Raw genomic sequence first — 19,902 nt, 5'->3', positions numbered from 1 at the left:
AAAATCGGTGAAAGAAAACGGGATGTTTGCATTCAGTTAATTCTATTTTTTGGGTGGGGATTTTCTCTGGAAAGGTTTAACTTTAAGTGCCTTATGCCTTAGAGGCGCAGACGAAATCACTTAAATGATTTCAGCAGTGAAGCCATTAGCACATAAAAATTGTATCTTTGATTAAGATATCAGACTTTCACAAACTACATTTTTTTTTTAAATTGAATTTGAGAAACTGTTAGAAACGGTCAACTTTCGGTTCTTAAAATCTTTTCAAGAACTGTTGAAGAACTAGTACGGCATGCGCTTTTTAAGCAAACGAGCTTAACAGTTTGATTTTCGATTGAAACCCCAGTGTTGGGTATCCAAAACAGCTTTTAGTGCTCGGCTCCTCTGATAACTGGAAATCTCCGTCTGCTACTGAGTTCTCCCGCAAACACGAGGCTTTCAAAAACCCCAGAAGCATCCACGGTGACCGCAATTCCATAGAATTTCGAGGGGCATTTTCGGGGGGACGTAGCTGCCATTTGCGGTCAGGACACTCTGACGCTTCGGAGAACTTTACGTGTATTGATAACCGACAAAGGGACAGCGATTTGGAGCGGAGGTGGCACGGGAGCGGCGAGTTCAAGGAGGCAACTTGGCTATGGATTCGTGTTGATTTTACGACACCCACAAGTGTGCCGCAGGCCATAAAGTAACCAAATGTCACGAAAGTACGCGTACAGGCTGAAACCTGCACTTGGAAAAATTAGACACCACTTTAAACTTTGGCTTTTGCATGAGCAACTTTATTTTACAATGTAAATAAATAAATAAATATAGGCGAAAGTAAATATAGATAAGTATGCAGGTATGGCTAAGCGATTCTTTCATTAAAAAGAAACCAAATGTAAAGCTATAAATTTACAGATAACATTTTATTGTTTGATGTATTAAAATATTAGGCCAAGTCTGGCTACATTTCCTTTTGAGTGGGGGCTATAAACTTGGAAAACATGCAGACATTCTCGCGAAAAGGACATTCCCCAGCAACCAGGACACGCCCCAGCTGAATTCCAGGGCCCAAATGGGGACCAAGCATTTGTGTCGCTTTATTAAAAATTAATTTACTTTTCATTTGCAGTTTATTGCACTTGGCACTGACAGAAAGCATTGCAGCTGCTCCCCATCCGTGGCCCCTGACCCCAAGCCCCTCTAATCCAAACACCCCCTTCCCGGGACACGTTTCGCTTAAATAATAAGGAGCTTTGCCACCCACACTTGGCCACACTTACACGTATTAAAAAGCCATTTTGTTGGCCATGTTTGATGGCTTTTGACATCGTCTGCGTGAGCGTTTCTTTTTAAGTGTTCAAAGTCTTGGCTCGGCTGGGTGCAAGTGTGTGAGCTAGTGGGTGTGGGTGTGTGTGTGTGTGTGTGGGGAGCTCAGTTTCCGTTTTATTTTATGTCATGCCATATTACGCATACGCCGTGTGTGCACACCTCTTGCTCGGGCAATAAAAATTCAATTTGATGTTTAAATTGAAAACTTTGAACATTATTTATACGGTTATAAATGCGGCACGCTAAGAAGATGAAAAAGGACCACAGAATTGCGTACATTATTTTCAAGAGCGGCGAAACTAGGACTTAAAAAACATAAATTAAGTTAAGTACGTTGTAATGGACTTACTGAGAAAATGGTTAATCAAAATATTTGATAATACTTTATTTGGAGTATAGCTCAATGAAATGCATATGAATATAAGTATGACCCTCGCAGGAATGTATAAAGTTTTGGTGAATTTGAAAAAATAATTGTTATACAATAAAATTGATTTCAAGCAATTGCGCGATAGGCAAGGAACACTCACTTTTAATGTCTCAGACGACTATTATTTTCACCTAGAACTCTCCATTTGATGGACACTACAGTGAAAACGGCATCTATAAGTGTTGCAAGCACTCGAAGTTTATGAACACTCGGTGTCACTGCCATGGCATCTGTTCCTGCCCTTCCGCTCCCAAAAATCTGGCGTCGCGCTGTCTGCGAGTAGGGAAAAATAATGTAGGGGGTGGAAATGCTCTGGTGGAAATGCAACACCCACTAGCGACTGACATTTCATAATTTTTGGCCAGCGAAATCAAAAGACAAACGGCGAAATTTTTGGCCCAACTCGACTTCGTTACTTTGTTATGCCAAAAAATTTGCCTAAAACTTTCGCATACCACCCACCGCCCGCCGCCCAACGCCCGCCGCCCGCCAGCGAGACAATGGCGAAAAAAGTTAATTTGGCAGCAAAAATGCAAACAGCCAGACGGAGCGGACACTTTAAATAGCCCAAAACAAAGCGGCGGAGCACTGCGTCATACTTTAGGGCGCGGCTCGTCGGCATTTTGGCAAAACGCCCACCGAGATTGTTGTTTGTACTATTTCGCTGGCTGTTTTGGGTTTGTTGCCTCATTCGTGGGCAAAAAGTTTACGACTTTTCTTGTTTGCCGAATTGTGCAAATTAAATTTATGTGAGCTGAAGTTTTTTCACGCCTCTAATTGGAGTGCCAGTGGCCTGGTTACTGGTTACTGGTTACGGACAAACATCGGCTGATACCACGGGGCGTATGAGCGATATTGGGCAAAACTTCTGAGATTTCTTTGTGCAAAACTTTTTGTGGCCCGGCTGGTTGCCACTCACGTCCAAGTATCGTAAGACTTTAAACAAACAAATAAGCCGATATCGAGTTGAATTTAATAATAAAATAGAACGTGACAGGGCGCCCAAAGACAGCGTTAAGCAAAAGGCGAAGTTCAATTTGCATTGACCAGAAACACACAAAACCTAAGTAAATATATATTAAATGGTTACTTAATGATTACTTCTAGACCCTCAATACTTTCCAAATGCAAGATTAATTAAATTTCACCTGATTTGTGTTACTTTCAGCGGTCCTGAGATGCTGGTGGCCTTCCACTCCAGCCCCTTCTCTGCGCCCCTGCAGCAGGGGATTCCGAATCGAGGCTTCGAGCTGGACGTGGACATACTCTTCACCGACTCCGACTCATTTGACTTCGCGCAGGGCACCAAGAACCTGTGCGAGTTCCACATAAATGCCTCGAATCCAGGTGAGAGCAGATTCCGCAAATGAATATGAATAACCGTAATTAATGACAATTAATGTGGGGCTCAGCTGCAGGTGCAAGTGCGGCAAACTTTCCACGAAAGGCGGGACACTATCAACTGGGTCAGCATTTCCACTGCTCACCATTTGCTCTTCTTTCGCTTCTCTTACAAGATATTCCTGCTCTGGACGATAGTCATCCTTATAAGTGCGGGAGTGCTTCCTTTTCTTTGCTTTAACGCGGAATTATTATTTATACTGCCTGGTGATGAATGCTCCTGGACGGAGCACTTCTCCGGCTGCTTAATTGCCATAAAAAGAATCGGATGTTGAAAGTCAATTCCTCCCCGCGTATTTGTGTCCTGGTGTAAACAGAGCAATTTGGCGAGGTGTCTCATTTTACTGGGCGTGGCCGCAACTATGCAGCCTCTATTAGCCTTTGGCTCTAATCTAAGCACACTAAATGAGATTTTAATTAAATTCATGGCCAGACGAATCCCCCACGGAAACCCGAGTCTTAAGCCGGCCAAATGGCTTTTTAGGCTTGACTTGATGCGGCGGCCAAAAAGAAAAGTATGAGTAATTGCTTGGGCAGCGATAATGTACGGAATGGATTTCAGGCGCGGAGTGGGAGAGTAAGATGTCTGGGATGCGGTTGCCTGGGTGATTACGACGGGGAAATATAGAACATAAATTCAGGATTGAGGATTAATGCGGTCAATAGCAGAATACTACTAGTACAAACCTCGATTCTTAGCCTAGAAACCAAATCCAACAATTTGACGAGAAATACTTGATATTGAAGCTGAAAATGAACTCTACAATTACGTAAAAAAGATGAAGTACCCCCAATCCTTGTGGCCACATTAATTAACATTCGCCACTAACCGAATGCTCTGCTCGAAGGAGCTTCCTATTCTAAGCTTGTTTTTATACGATTCCCCACTCCCATTAACATCCTTCTCCTCCTGCACCTTCACCTAAGCTTTCCCCTTGACTTGGCTTCTCTGGAATTTCATGCTCCCTGGTCAGCAGTCAGCTGCATTTAATTGAAAAATTATTAAATGAAATTTCAAACTGCCCTTCTGAGCCTCTTGGGTGCCAGGGAACTGGAAGCCGAAGCCCAGGATCTCCAGAACCAGAAACGCTCCATCAATTTGGTGCAGCAGCCGCAGCGGTGGCCAAAAGTAGGCAACGCCATGGCAGCCGCTAATGTTCATTAATTTGCACTTAATAACTTTGGAGTAGATTTTATTTTGCTGGCCAAGCCGAAAGCGCTGGGCTTTTATTATTTTCTCCGACGCTTTTTTATCTCGCAAAAAAGGGAAGAAAATTGAGGCAGCCCTCATTTGAAATTAGTTTTTTGGTTGAGCAGGCAATTTTGGCAGGCAAAAGTATAGGGCAAATCAACTCAGTCCTAGTTTATTTTCCTCCTTATCCTTACAGCTTTCCTACGCCTTGTTGTTCTTGTGCTCATTAACTTGCCAGCTTAAATAGTATATATACATATATATGGCTATATGTATTCGGTTGTTGTTTCGGTTTGGCTTAATTTTTGACCGTTTAACTTTTGTGAAATGCCGTTCATCCTCATTCCCCATTCCCTTGGCTTTTTCACTTCGGCTTGGCTTAATGCGTTGGCTGGGAAATCCAGCAGATGTGCCTGCTATCATTAGGCCAAAAATTCTAGGTGGGTGGGAGGATTTTTAGCGGCGATTTCGTTGCTACACTCGTATCCATCATAGTTATAAATTTTAAGTGTAGCTGTAAGCTTGGAAAAAGGGATATCCAAGATAAGCATTAAACTACACCTATTTATTTTGGGGACTCAACAAAAAAATTAATCACTAATTTTAAATTGATAAACAAACGAAATGCACAGGAATCTAATTAGAAACAGCAAATAACATTGCGTTAAAACAAGTTGTGACCGGAATCGAAAATATGTTGCGAATGCCTTAAATACTGGCAACATTTTGCGGCATGTTCAATTAGTAGAACTCGGCGTATGAAACATTTATTTATAACGGCCAAGGAACCGCGCGGCTGGTGGGGTGGGGGAGTTAGAAGGAGTTGGCCAACAATTCGGGCCAACAAGGCGGTATAATTGTTTTGTTATCGACACACGCACACACCCCCATGGCCACGCCCCTTTGGCTGGCAGTTTCGCTGGAGTGGTGGGATGGGTGGCAGCTTTGCGCGATACAAATAAATTATTAGGGGGTGCAACATGATTTTAATTAAAGTTTTAACGAAAACCAAATATTTATCGTTTCATTTTGCTTTCATTTGTTCGCTGTGTGCGGTTTTATTTGCAGCCCCACTCCGCAAAACCCCTCATTTTGCAACACAAACAGCAAAATCGTTAAGCATGGGGAAGCAAAAATTCAATATGCATTTGTATTTGAATATTTGAAATTTTAGCCAGAGAACGGGCGAAACAAGGACAATTTATTATGAGCAGCAAAGGTCATTGCAATGTTATACATAATCATCAGCGTGCGGTTTTCAATAGAATTCTCGTAGAGTCGTAGAATATTCAGTGCAAATAATGCGCTGGGACCACGCGGCGTATGATTAATAAACTGCAGATGCAGATGCAGATGCTTTGTGTACAGAAGTCCGGCTCGGGTTTCACTTATTGCGTTGATTACGTAACTGAATCTGTTGCATATTTAATTTGGTTTGATTTGGCCATAACTTTTTCAATTAACTTTAATTAAATTCGCAACTTTTCGCCCAGTCAGTGAAGAAAACCCTCTGGCTCTGTGGTGTGCGTCGATTTTAATTACATTTTGTTTGCTTGTATTTTCCGCTGACAGCCCTGCAATCGTTTAAAGCTCGCTTAAATCAATCGCAAAACACCGCCGAGTTTGCCATCGTTTTCCATCGCTTGCCAAGAGTTCTGGCGTATTTTCGTAGCCATTGTCATAGCTGCCAATTGTCGATCCAATTATTTCCTAAAAGGATTTATCCGACAGCCGAGCTTTATCTGACCCAATCAATACCAATACGGATTCCCTAATTAGTGATAATCAACTCCAGCCGAACATTCCGTATGCAATGAGCGCCCCACAAAAGCGGAAAAACTTCATCCTGCGAATATTCAGCATGTCCTTTGCCATGGCAACTTGTTCTCACATCTAATGTCGCCAATCAAAATTGGGTTATAAATTACTCTGCATGGACTCGCTGTAAGATTTGCTCAAATCATTTATGCCAACTAAGCAGCAAGCTGTGATGGAAAATTTATTGCCCAACGAACCAAGGAACACATTCGATTTATGTTTTGGTCTTCAACCTATAGAAACTCTTGTCAAAATTGTATGAAATAATCAGTAGAATACTAAGGATGGGATAAAATAGAAACACACTCGAGCCTAAATAAAGAATGAGTTAAATTGTTTAATGGCCTTTTAAGGAAAGGTTGTTTGAAACTGCCCTGAGATTAAAAAGCTTTCAACATTCCCATTTTAACCTTATGTGACAGCCAGAGTTTCGACGGGATTCCCTTGCTAATTCCGGAAAAGTTGTTTTGACGTTTTTCTGTTCATTGATTTACGGATTATTGTTGATGACATAGTTGGGGGAATTACCAACTCGCCCCGCTGAACTTAAGTTTCTGCTAACACCAACCCATTTCCCCTTTCCCCTGCCAACTTTAGCCATTTTTTCAGCGCCGCCCTCAGCTGTTGTTACACCTAAAGTTTCGCAAAGTTTTTCAGCAAACTTTAAGCAAAACCTTTCAATTTTGTTGCTGCTTGCTGCTCTTCCCTCTTCTTTCGGAACGTTTGTGAAAATTTTCCTTTTTAATTTCATAAAGTCAACAGACGAAAACAAAGAAAGGGAAAGCAAACAATGAAGCGTTGAACGGCGGCAAAGACAAAGGAACTTGTATTTAATGTGTTGGCACGGGGTTTCTTAGGAAAGTAACATGTAAAATTAAAGGTGTTTTGCGAAATTGAAGGGCTGAAAAAGCCACAAAATTAGTTGATTAAATTGTGTTTTGTACTCTAATTAACAACATCAATTAAATAACACACGCGTAAAGGGAAGTGTATAATTAAAATGCAGAACTGGCGATATACTAGTAAAGCATATGGCTTTATTCGTTAAGAAAATGCTACACTCATGTTATATATACGTCTAGGCATGCATATGTATATTTATATAATATATATACGAGTAGTATAAACTACTATATACTATTAGGAATAAAAGGGTATACTCGATGCGATGAAAAGTATGTAACAGTATGTATGTATGAAAAAGGCGTTTCTTCTGATCATGATCAGTAGCCAAGTCGATTTTGCTTCCCAAATTCTATCAAGATACCAGGATATTGTAGAAATTTCTCACGGATATCTGATAATTGGGGAGCGCTTGTTCTTAATAGAGTTTCAAATAATTTCTATACTTCAATCTGTTTTCATCTAGTATTTTTATATGAGTTTAAAAAAATATTGCCGGGCAAAAGTCGCAATATTTATGGCCGATCCTAACTTTGGGATAGAGTGTAATATAATAATAATAATAATAATAAAAAAACTTCCTGAAAATAAATACCGAACTGCTAGCAATTAAAACTTATTTGTGCGATACGAACATACATTGATATCAGCAGGATTTTCCCGGGTTTCCCATGGCTGCCGAAGGGGAAAATCGAAGGAAATGGGTTTGCGATGTCGGAGAAGCTGGCGAATATTTGCTGTTTAGTTTGCTTATTGAGTTGCAATTTTGTTTGCAATCAGCGGATGGGAAGAGGAAGCTATTGAAAACAACAACAGAGTTGGCCAAGGGGGATGGCAGTGGCGGGGGCGTGGTGAGGCGGATGATTGGCAAACAACAAATTAGCATATTTGCACATAACGGCAACATTTTATTTGCATTCGAATGTGTGCGAGTGTGTGCTTTCGCATGTGTGTATGCGCTTTTATGTAATATCAATATTTAATTTTGAATTTGTCAATGAAAGGCAAAATTGTAGCCGCTCTCTATTAACTGTGTGCCTTTTTTTGTGGCATTTGATTTTTAGGCAAATATTTCAGCTTGCCTCCCCGAAAATATACATATTGTATACATATTGTTTAACTGGCTTTAATACGGTCCATCTGGTCTTCTGAAACCTTCGCCCTTGGTGCAACCAAACATTAATTGGCTGAAAGCTTTGGCAACTTAATTTTCCATGGAAATTAATTATTAGGGCAAACACCCAGAATACGGAAACTTCCATTGGGGACTGGGGCATGCCCCTGCATATATTTATTAAGCTACTTTCTGCCCCGGGCTGGAAATTTCGTAAATTTCGGTTTGACAGTGCACAAAAACATAATTAACTTGCTCGATGTGATGCATACGCATACGTATACGTATACGTAATGTGGTGGCCAAATGGGAAAGCGGGACTAAAGCGAATGTTTTTGTTTGCCACTCATTTATTATTTATTACGTTTAATTTGCTTTGCGCGACGGGCCAATCATATTTCGCTTTTTGGCTTGGGGTTTGTTATTCTCGTTGCATTCATTTTGGCCATGGCTAAACTTAAAATGCTTATTTTTGGTTTCGTTTTGTTACCAAATGCAAAATATATCAAATGTGGGCTGCACCGGTAAATCATATGGCGAGTAAATTAATTTAAATTGAAATTAGTACAAGTATCAATCTAAAGCAGCTAAAGAATTGCCATTTTGCACAGTGCCAATTAATATCTGCCTTCCAATCACATCCAATTCATATAGACCGGCATCCCTTAATTTAAATTAAACAAAAACATATATATGCATAGAACGTGTGAAATAAATAAAAACTGCCAGGCAAAAAAGGATTCGAAATCAGGCGAAAGCGCCTGGCGCAGTTATCAATTTAATGTTGAATGACCATTAGGCTTATGGCGATTTACCGGCAATTCAACAAAAACCAATTCAGCGCCATCAAATATGCGTGACAATCCATTAAGTGATATATTCGCAGAGGAGCCCACTCGCATTTTAAATGGTCCGGTTTGGAAATAGTCTCAATTGGGGTTTGGTTTTGGTCCAGCTAATTGTTTGAATGTGTTGAATGTAATGCAGCATAAAACGAAAATAAACAGCTCCAGTGGGCCAGTTCGCCATGGGCGGATATGCCACACTAACTATATACATAACACAGCCTGCGGGGCGAGTTCTATTTAATTTGCGCACTCGTCGGGGCCCCAAAATCGAAATCGAAAAACAGCAACCGCGGCGGCAATCCAGTAAACAATCAGCGAGAAAAAGGACCCTGAATGGAAATGGAAATGGAAACGCTACTCAATCAGCAATAGTTGGCTGCCAGGACCAAGTCCTCCTTCCCCCCGCAATCAATAAAGGTAACACCCCATAATTTAATGCCCCAAATGTGTTGCGACTACATTTTGCGGTTGCTGGCCAAGGGAAAAAATACAAAGCCACCGTTCCACCGCCCCAACGCCCCAACGCCGGCGGCCCAAATGCACTCTAATAATAAATCGCAGAAATAACCATTTTATTGCCAGCGCTTGCGGTTTTCCCCTATTCCAGGTGCAGGTATGGGTCCAGGGTTCCCAGGCCCACAAACACACCTGTCTGCGCAGTGTTGCCACTCGATAGTCGCACTTTATGGCCAGCTGATAAGCATATTATTATTATTGCTGCTATTACGCACCACACAGTCCTGGCTTGAATTATTCCGTACGTGTGTGCGAGACCATATAGTGGCCATATATCTGGAGTCTGGGCCTCGATGGCTATGGGTACTCTTATTGTTGTAAGCCCACGCAGTCAGCGCAAATGTGTCGAAGCGAAATTTATTGCCGCCGACTCGTGCAACCGAAACCAGATGAGTTCCACCGGAAATTAGAGATGTGCGCGTGAGGGGTTTCTGTTTTTCCACTACCAGGATGTCATTAGAAAGCACAGAATGTCTTCTATTTTAAGAACAATTGTGCATGGAACTAGAGAAACCTTTGCATATTTTAAAGGCATTACAAGTATTACAGTACAAGTATTTTGCATGGCTAATTCCACCCGGAGTGCCATCTCTAGGACTGAGTGCTCCTGGCCATCTGTTAACTAATTCACATGCCAGGGCAGGAATGGCCAATGATTACATTTCACGTGCCATATGCATTGGCTAGTCGCAAACACTTGTGTCGCAAACACTGCGTATACATATATGTATATCTTTCATGTGGCGAGTTGTCGATTATTTTGCGCATTTTAGTTGCTATGCGAAATCACAATTCCCCAGCGAGTTGAAAAATGTTATTGGGATTTCTGTTGACAGTTTCGACTGCAAATTTTATGAATGTTCACTTTGGTTGATCCACTCCGCACAGAAGGGCCTTAAAAACCATACACTCGTCTGCATCCGAAATGCGAGTTAAATTTGATTTGTATATTTCAAGCATATGACAGAAATGGAATGAACAATGGATTTGAGGTTGCCAAAACAATGTACGTGTTTAATACGACCCACCTTTCATACACGACGCACGAATGTAGGCAACACTTTTTTAAACTCCCATACCATGTTTAAAGGCCACTTTACTTTTATTTGCCGCAGCCAGCGAAATGTGACAATAAAAATCTCATAAAAACGTATTACTTAGCTAGCATTCTCGCATACATACACTGGGAAATATGAGCTACTTCTTTGAGTAACAAATGCTTAAACTAACTTGTTGAGACCTAATATTTGGGAACCGTTTGTTAACCACGTATCCAATGATATTTAAATATAAAGTCTACTTAATTAGGGTTTGGTTTTTTCAATCGCGTTAAATGAGTACCCATACTCAAGAGAAACAACCCACTTCAGGCGTAAAAAAGCTTTATTTTAGCCATGATTCTTGAAGTGTATTGAAGTGTAAGGAGCAATCTTGCAACTGGCTTTATTCCTCAACTTTTCCCCAGCCAAAAATAGAAAGTAAAGAGGAGAAGAAAAGCGGGCTCAGTGGGCCGGCAACTTTTGCCTTGTGGCAGCTGCAGCTACTTCTCCCTCTGCCTGCCACTCGATGCGGCACGGCACACATCAAAAGTCTCCTGGCCTCTTTCGCCGGCAAGTTGGAAAAGCTGTCGCAGCGGCTAGAATCGACGCAGGTGTTATCATCGATACCGTTGACGATTGTTTCCTTTATGTGGACTGGCACTTCAGCCAGCCACGCTTTTCCCGCTCCCCCGCTTTTCCGCATTTTCCAGCTTTTCCTGCTGGCGCATTGCTGCGAAACGTGGCGACTTTTGCCAATTGAAACCCCGAGTAGATGTTGCTCCTGCCTGGCTCCTCCGCTTTTTGCGGCGTTGTTTTGCTCGCACTGCCTTTTTTAATTTGTCACTTGAATCAAAAGTTGCCAAAGTTGTCCCAGGCCGAAGCTGTGTAGCTCTGGGTTTTGGTTTGCTCTGCGCGTTGTTAGCCTGGTTTTTTCCACTGCTTCTTTGTTGCCGCTTCCTTTTTGCCCGCTTTAATTAAAGCCGGGAGCCGGAATTGCAGCATTAGCCAACTGCCGGAGCTTTAACATTGTATTCGGCGCCAATGTTGTGCAAAGTTGGCTGTGATTAATGAAAGGGTATGGCCAGAAATTAGGGAACAAGAGACTAGACATGAAAGGAGCAGCAAACAATGGAATGCACTGCAGAGGACTGCAATTATTTTAAGAACAGGACCGGACAAGAGTTGCTAAATAAGTTAGCATGTAATCACACATCATTCATTTAACTTATTTCTCCATCACTCCTCTTAGTGTATCTTGATCTGAGTTTAAAATATTTATTTTTAATACACTCCGCCCAATTTCGTAATCACTATCCGCACACAAAGAATGTGTAAAACAAAAGACCAGCCAGGCACACATTGTAAATTAACCTAAATCAGGCGTAAGCCGCTTGTCACACAGCGTTCTTAGGACATATTAAAAAGTCGGCAACATCGGTGTACATAAATATATATCTATATATCTATATCCTATAGCAGCCAGCATGAATACTATAATCTCCTCCACTCACGCTCCCGATTTCTCTGCCCCTTTCCAGATGATGTGCTATTCTCGCGCCGCGGCCGCATGGGACGCATTGTGAGTCCGCGTCACACGCTTCCGCCGAATACGACATGCACGTACCACTTTCACGGATATCCTGGTGACCTGATTTGGTTATCGTTCACCAGCTACAATCTGCAGATCCTGCAGCAGGCGATACACGACAACAATACGCTGGGACGGGTGAGTTGAGTCGAGTTTTGCTGAGCGTCTGTGCTTGCGCCACAAAGCGTTTAACCGAACGGATGTCGCGGGAGGGGGTGGAGGTGCACTGAGAGAAACTGTATCGCAATGAGTACGTAAGACCCAGTGCTGCTTGGACACATTTTTGAAGGAGTTGTAGTTAAAGAAGTCGGTCATCGATTAGGTTTCTGATTCCAGACATCGGAGAAAATCGGGGGAATTGAAAGGCATTCAATTATTTATTTATTTTTGATTATTGAAAAGTAATGTGCATTCTCAATAATCTAATTGTAATATTCCTTCTACATTAAATAATATTTGGCCAGTACTTTGACTATCATCCCTTGCCTGTCATTCGAAATTGACTAGAAATGAGACTTGTATCATATGTATTTCAGATTTATTTCAGACTAATCACAAAGTGATTGTAAGCAAGCATTTGGCGCAGTGTGGGGATTGTGCTCCCGTTATAGTTAACCGTTTACATAAATGCATAAAATTTATGCCCGGGGTGGAACTGGAAAAGGTGGGTGGATGTGGGCCGAAGTGGGTGGCTGCCGCGTGCATTGTCTCTTAAATGCACTGCGTCCACGCCAGCGGCGTCTCCTCCATTTGCCATTGTCTTGGACTCCCCTACGCCCCACCCATGGCTCCAGATCCCCCACATGTCTTGCTATTAGTGCCAGTCGGTCGACACTTTGTCTCTGCTGGCCAATTAAAAATGCAGCCATTGAAATGCGCCGTATGAAATGTATAATTAAGTGAAAGCTTACGCAACTCCTAACGAGACATTTTTGAGTCTGTAGTCTGCCCGCCAGCAGTGGCAGCTGCGTCAAAATGCGGCACAGCCAAGAAACACAAGTGTCCATAATAATGTGCTGCCACCTCTTTTTCCATGGCAGCGAAAACAAATTGATATGAATGGGAAAGTTTCAGTGCATTACCGTCCTGAAAACACAAAGGTTATAAGTGCATTTGCATGCAGTTGCTACTGTGCAACCTACTAAACTGTAGTATTCTGAATACATGCAACTTGGTGCCGATTTTTCTTAGTGCGCTCGTCACACTGGTGTGTGCATTTTAAATGTTCGTTGTCGCCTGCCTAACGGCCCGTGAATTGTGTCAAGGTAGAACGTTGAGTTCGCCTGGGCGAACTGCGCTTAATGTCGGGTCAGCGGGTCCTCAAAGGATGAAAGGTGCCCCCTGTCCCCAGATAACTGAATGGTCATTTGGGCTGGGCCACGCGAAAGTGCATTCGAGTTGCAGCTGGAGAGTCCGCGCAAGTTGCCCCAATTTACATTAAAGTGCGGTGATTCCTGCGCAAGGCAGCTCCTAGCAGTGAATCATACATAAATCTCTCTATCTTTATAAGAAACTGATCCTTGATAGAGCATAAAGAGTGCTCATAGTCGCTGCTAGTGTAAGCTATCTTTATTGTAATAAATCCTTAAGGTATTGCTAATCAATATTTGTATTTTATATTAAATATTTTTGTTTTGGAATTTCGATATTTTAATGCTGCCCAACGTTTTTCGTATTGCCCTTGCAAAGGTATACGCACTTAACTTTAAAAGCCGCAATCTCTAAGCGCAATCCGCTGTCAACTTGCAAAGCTGCTTGTCAAAGTGCTCGAAACTGCCCAGCATTTCAGCCAAGTTAGTTCAGCGGGCCAAAGATCACAGCATTGAAATAATGGAAGGTGAAATGGAATGATATGGGGACATGTCAACGCTTTGCGCGGTCTCATAAATGTCGTCGCATTACAAGTATTACCAGCATTGCTCCACAGCCACTCCAATCATTCCCGTTTCCATTCCCATTTCCATTCCCACTCCCATTTCCACTTCCATTGTATTTTTTATTTCGCCGGCGAGTTTTAACTTTGGTTCTTAATTTAAAAAGTTTGTTTTGCCTCGGTTTCTCTTGTGTGCCCGTGCTTGTACTTTTTCATTTGTTCCTTTTTATTTTAGAAAATTCACATTCACTTGTTTGTGAGCTTGTCGTTATCCCCGCCCACGTTCCAGTGACTTCAGTCCGCAGTACCTGCTGTTTTTGTTTGTGTCACTTTGCCTCGCTGTTACAAAATTCATGAACTGTTTTTGCCGATTCCATTCCCGTACTCCCACTGCCACTCCCACTCCACCGCCCACTCCGCCCGTCGGAGTCGCCCGTTCTGTGTTTTATTTTACACATATTTCTGTCCTGTCACTTTTTATTGTACTCCCGTTTGTAGCCGCTTAAGAGGGCGAGATGAATGCACTGAGAAAAATGTCGGTCTGCAAGACCTCGACAGAACAAAAATTAGGGAAACTATCATTTCAATGATTCGATTCAATAGTATTACATGCATTTAAAGAGTACTATTTATTTGCTCGACACACATTCTATTCGAATCTGAGGATACCGAATTTGTATAAAATATCGATTAAATTGAATGTAAAAAATTTACAAATAATACTGAAATTCGAGTTTTCGAACAAGCTTAACACCTTGCAGGATTGTTAAATATTTTACTTAAAGATCATACATATATCTTTTTTTACCCGCTCGACCGCATGAAATACCATTTACTATCTACCCATTATTCTCGGTGCACGGTGGGCGGTGGGGGCGTGGTAGGTGTTACTGCAAAGTTATTTTGCTTTATTTCGCTGCTGCCCCTCGATATATTTCCCCCCGTTTTTTGTTTATTTGTGTGCTGGCAGCTTTTCATTTTTCGCAATTTAAAGTGTAGGTGAGGCAACTGCAATTGACACGGACAGAGGAGCATCCTGCGGGGGGCGTGGCCCAAATACGGAAGAGACAATTGTGTGGGTGTTGGCTGAGAGTTCAGTCACCATTTATCTGCTCTCTCTGCGCTTTTCCAATGGGCTTGGCCAAATTAATTGGCACACAGTTTTACAAACGCTGGCTGAGTGTGTCTTCCAAAAATAAATTAGGAGCCCCTGCTTCACGTGATATGCGTCTAGACAGAGAACGACCTTGGGAGTATGAAAAGCGGCTGGCAATTTATCTGATTAGACAGGTGAAATGTTTCCAGAGTTCCTGCGTCCCTGGCAAATGCCTTGGAGAAATTGTGAAAGCAATCAAGGAGCCGCATGTGTAGTATATTTTATTGATGTGGTTGCCTCCGGAATTTAATGAATTCGGAAAATGTTGGTAGTCGTAGCATTCTAGGAATTTATATAAGGAACATTCTCCCAATGTTTGTGACTGAAATGAATATGATAAATATAGGAGTCTTGAATATAAAATAAAGGTTGTGTTTTTGGTGATAAAATGTGCAGCGTACTTATAGCCCCATTTAAAATTGTGTTTAAGTCTCAGTAGTTGTTTTTATTTGCCACACCCACTGCGTGGACTTTAATTTCAGGGATTCATTTAACAGAATAAGGCGCACAAATGTTGCTGTTGCATCTGCAAGCAAATCAACTAAATGAAACGAACAGAGGCAGCGGGCTTAAACGCCTGTCAGTTAGTTTCTGGGCCGACACTTCGAGCCATGACATCGTCCTGGTCCGGAGTCTGTTACTTCAGTTCAGTTTCTTCAGCCAAGCCGCAGCTGTTTGCAACTGTCTTTTTCATTATTAACACAGTCAACAATAATCAGGGCCTAGGCGGAATGGAGCGGAATGGTGCGGAATGGTGGGGGAAAACATAAACATTGTCAGCCAGGAGGCGTCTAGGAAAAATATTTAATGCCTGCAAACAACAACAAGGAGACTGCGAGGAATGCAAAGACTGCGACTACAACTACGCAGCCGACGAGTGTGGAGCCTTTCTACTGGGGACAGTGACAAACGACAAATAACTCACACTTGCAACTGTTTGAATATGACATGTGACAAACGGGGGCGCGCGGCAAACTAACGAGGAAAAGCAACAGAGAGCCACAGGGAAAGCGTGAAAAACGCGTGGGATGACACACACTCAAAAACACTCGTAACACTCATTGGATATTTAGCAGATATATTTAGCAGTTATTCGCAATGGAAGAGCAGAAGTTTAGTTTTCTTAGGACAAGCACAATTCCGAAATTCTTTAAGCCTTACACGATTCAAGGTACTTTCTCTCAGTGCACGCACAAATAATGTCAGCAAAAGAATTAAGCAATAACATGTGTTCCAATTGTCTTTCTGCAGAGCGATCTGCCGCCGTGGATAACGCGCCTGAGGATGTGGGACAGCTATGGTACGTATGTGCCCATGAAATCGACAAGTTCCACCACCGGCCAGCCGCCCCCTCCACCGCCCGTCGCCTCCTCGGCGGACGGGGGCAAGCCCACCCTCTTGAACCAGAGCAACTACGGCAGCTACTACTACAGCGCCAGCAATCCGAAGCTGAACCGGAACCTGCGGGTGAACATCGACAACGCCTGGAATCCGGTGGACACCTACATCTACGGCCCCACGCAGTCGAGTGTCTTCAACCAGGAGAACAAGTACAGCGGCTACCAGGGAGGCGGGCCTGGCGGAGCATCCACCAGCTCCACTGGCTCCGGTAAGCCCCTTTCCGGGGTCAAGGACAGCCTCAACTACATTTCCAGCGGCAAGTCCTCCAAGGAGGTCTCCGCAGCCGCGGTCGTCAGCTCGGACCGAAACAGCGCAGTGGCGCTGATGAGCACCAAGGGGAAGCGACGACTCATGCTGGAGATCTACGACTACGAAACGCCGAAGCTGTGCGATCACACTGCCATCGGAAGTGGAGTGAGCGGAAGTAGTGCCGTGATGGGCGGCAATAAGCAGAGGCCCTGCAGTCCGCTGGAGAGCTACGTGAGCACCGGAAGGGATTTGGTAAGTAAATCAAACACACTACTTGGGTAAATGCCCAAAGGTCGAATAAGTACTGGAACTACAGCTTTTCTTATGCATATGCTATGACTGCAAGCAGGCATAAAAGAAAATGCTTAGAAAAGACTTCCACTTTAGCGTTTAAAGGTTGAGTCAGGTGTTTCTTGGAATATACCCTCGTTTAATATGCTTAGAATCCAGATATCAATTTTAGTATCCTGCTAAATTGCTTCTTTTTCCTAGAAGACCTCTGACTGGCTCACTTCCGGCTGCCATTAGATAGTTGCGCTGCCTAAAAGTAGGCAATACTTTATGCTCGCCGACGGCAGACCAATCGAAACAGTAGCCTACCTTTGGGCTGTCTTGGGCATCACAACGAAGTCGGGAGAATTATAACTTAACGAAGGACTTTTCTAATTTGTCAGCTGCCACTGTTTGTTTTCTTTGTTCTGGCCGGGGCTTAAAAAATAAAATAAAAATCAGGCAGTGGGGGAACACGACTTTGTGACTGCACCTTGGCTGCCGGGCGAGCACCGAGTGTAGAGTGTAGAGTGCCGAGTGCCCAATTTGGCACGCCCAAGGGCCCTCACAAATAAATAAAACGCAGCTGGAGAACTGGAGAGCTGCAAACTGGGAGCCGGAAGCTGGGAATTTTTTGGCAGAGTGCAGAGCGATTCGTGTTTGCTTTAAACTTGACAAAATTAATCAAATTAAACACTCGACTGCATCGCCAGACGTGCACAAATAACCAAGGAGCAGAGCGAATTTCCCAGGGGCGGCGCCAAATTCAAATTCGCCAAAGCCCCCCCCACACACACACACGCACACAATACAGAGGCAAACGGGGGGCGGAAAGTGGGCGTTGGCGTGGCCGTGGGCGGGAAAGCGGGCGGCATTGGCGGCATTGACAGCATTGACGGCATGCACGGACAAACAGACAACCGCAATAAGCTTGCTTAGCCTTTTTGACGTCGCTCCTCGTTGACAAATATGAACTGCAAATATTGTGATGCCGAATTCCGCGCTCGCAGTGCATTCATAGAGAACTTTTCGAAATATCCAAAGGCTCCCTTAAATTATGTACATATGTGCACTTTGTGGCGCTGTCGACATTAAATAGTTTCTAAAACTAAATTAAACATGGCACAGTTATTTCCTTTGTAAGCGGAATGTTCATGTAAGTTAAATATTATGAAAAGTGTGGAACAACTCGGTTCTATAACAATTTTCATCAGTACTTTCATGAGTTTTCACAGCCCTTTTAGGGATACACCGATTTAGAAAGCTTGTAAATACTTTCTGAGCTTTACAAATGTTAAGAGATGCAAAAGATCCATGCTGTAGTTATTTAAAAATACCATTATTGTAATCCCATGCAAGGCAACTATTTTTTACAGTATTGCAACTCTCTTATTACCAATTTCCCCTTTCAGAAACTGGAGTTCCACACGCACACGGGCACCGCCTTATTCCCAGCACAGTTTGCGCTGAACTACGAGTTTGTGGACACGGAGCAGGGTGGCGAGACCTGGGCGGGAAGACGTGGAGAGGATCCGGTGCCGCCACTCTGCTCGAGAATTTTCAAGAAGCGCAAGGGCAACATCCAGGTTCCCAGGAATGTGTTCCTTTACGGACGAGGTGGAGCCAAGAACATCACCTGCTTGTACCGCTTTGAGGCGGGTCCTTCGGAGAGGGTGAAGCTGGTGCTGCACAACGTGTCCTTTGGAGAAGGTACAGCCTGCACTACGGACTCGGATCTGCATACAGGCAGACCTCGCTGCAATCAACTGGATCCCGAGGGCCGCATCACGGAGCTGCGACTGTTCGATGTTCCATTTAGGGACGTGAAAATCCAGCTGGGCTGCTTCTGCGATAACTCCAGTGCCTTGTACAGCAACGCACCGCTTACCTTCGTTTCCCATTCGAGGATAATGGAGCTCTCCTTCACGGTCACAAGATTGAATATATCGGAGGACTTTGCGGATGTATTCTTCTCCGCTTCCTACGAATTCAAGAGGCAACCGGACTGCAGAAAGCAGTTGAAACTTAAAGGAGCCGGAGGGGAGGACGAACTCAAGTATCCTTTAAAGACTCAGGACGCCAGTTGCGAAGGCCTGGCCTGGTACATCGAAGCCCAATCGGCCGAGAGGTCGCTCTTCGTGCAGACCTGGGGTGCCTATCTGCCCGTGGATCCCACCTCCGAGGACGCCATGCGATGCCACACCAAGAACCGCCTGATGATATACTCCGGACGACCCCTGCGACCCATGAGGGTGGTGTGCCCGGCCCAAAGTGGTCCGCGGCCAATGTCGCTGCACATCTTCTCCGAGGACTGGACCAATGGCCAGCCCTTGTTCATGAACAAGTAAGTGGAAGAGCTGGCTGAAAATAATACATAAATTCCTCTTTGAATATACATTTAATTTTAAAAATATAGGTTTTTGCAGTTTTTTGTTTAATTTTTATGCGTGGGTTGAATTTTACAAGAGACATAAATAACTAATAGGAAACCAGCAGCGATAGACCCCATTGAATAATATTGTGCCGTCTGTACCTAGCTTTATTTATTTGCTGGTAGAGAAGACTGAAATATTTACAATTTCACGCTCTGGTGTCGCCCAACAAGTCTGCCGGACCAATTACCCATTCCCCGAAAAAAATTCACAAATATTCCGGGAACACATAAAGAAGGAACAGGACTTGAAAACATTCGTGCCTAATGACGCATGGACTCCTTGCCATTATGAAGAGCATGTGAGTTAGTCCACTCGAGCAACTGAGCACTACACAAAAAGCCTCTTAGGTCG

The 19,902-nt window shown here is 43.3% G+C and overlaps 1 protein-coding gene across 1 annotated transcript in view; it reads left to right on the top strand.

Annotated features, from left to right (window-relative positions):
• LOC6545512 overlaps positions 1 to 19,902 on the top strand; it is a 66,830-nt gene that overhangs the window by 40,864 nt on the left and 6,064 nt on the right. The window contains exons 9-12 of the mRNA XM_001973290.3: positions 2,916 to 3,094; positions 12,118 to 12,305; positions 16,448 to 17,098; positions 18,529 to 19,460. Coding sequence (XP_001973326.3) covers positions 2,916 to 3,094; positions 12,118 to 12,305; positions 16,448 to 17,098; positions 18,529 to 19,460 — 1,950 coding nt within the window. The remainder of the gene's footprint in view (positions 1 to 2,915; positions 3,095 to 12,117; positions 12,306 to 16,447; positions 17,099 to 18,528; positions 19,461 to 19,902) is intronic.

This window comes from Drosophila erecta, unplaced genomic scaffold (assembly GCF_003286155.1).
Source record: "Drosophila erecta strain 14021-0224.00,06,07 unplaced genomic scaffold, DereRS2 tig00000021-arrow-pilon, whole genome shotgun sequence".
NCBI lineage: Eukaryota > Metazoa > Arthropoda > Insecta > Diptera > Drosophilidae > Drosophila > Drosophila erecta.
The sequence above is the reverse complement of the archived record's forward strand: the minus strand, read 5'-3'. Positions and strand labels throughout refer to the sequence as shown.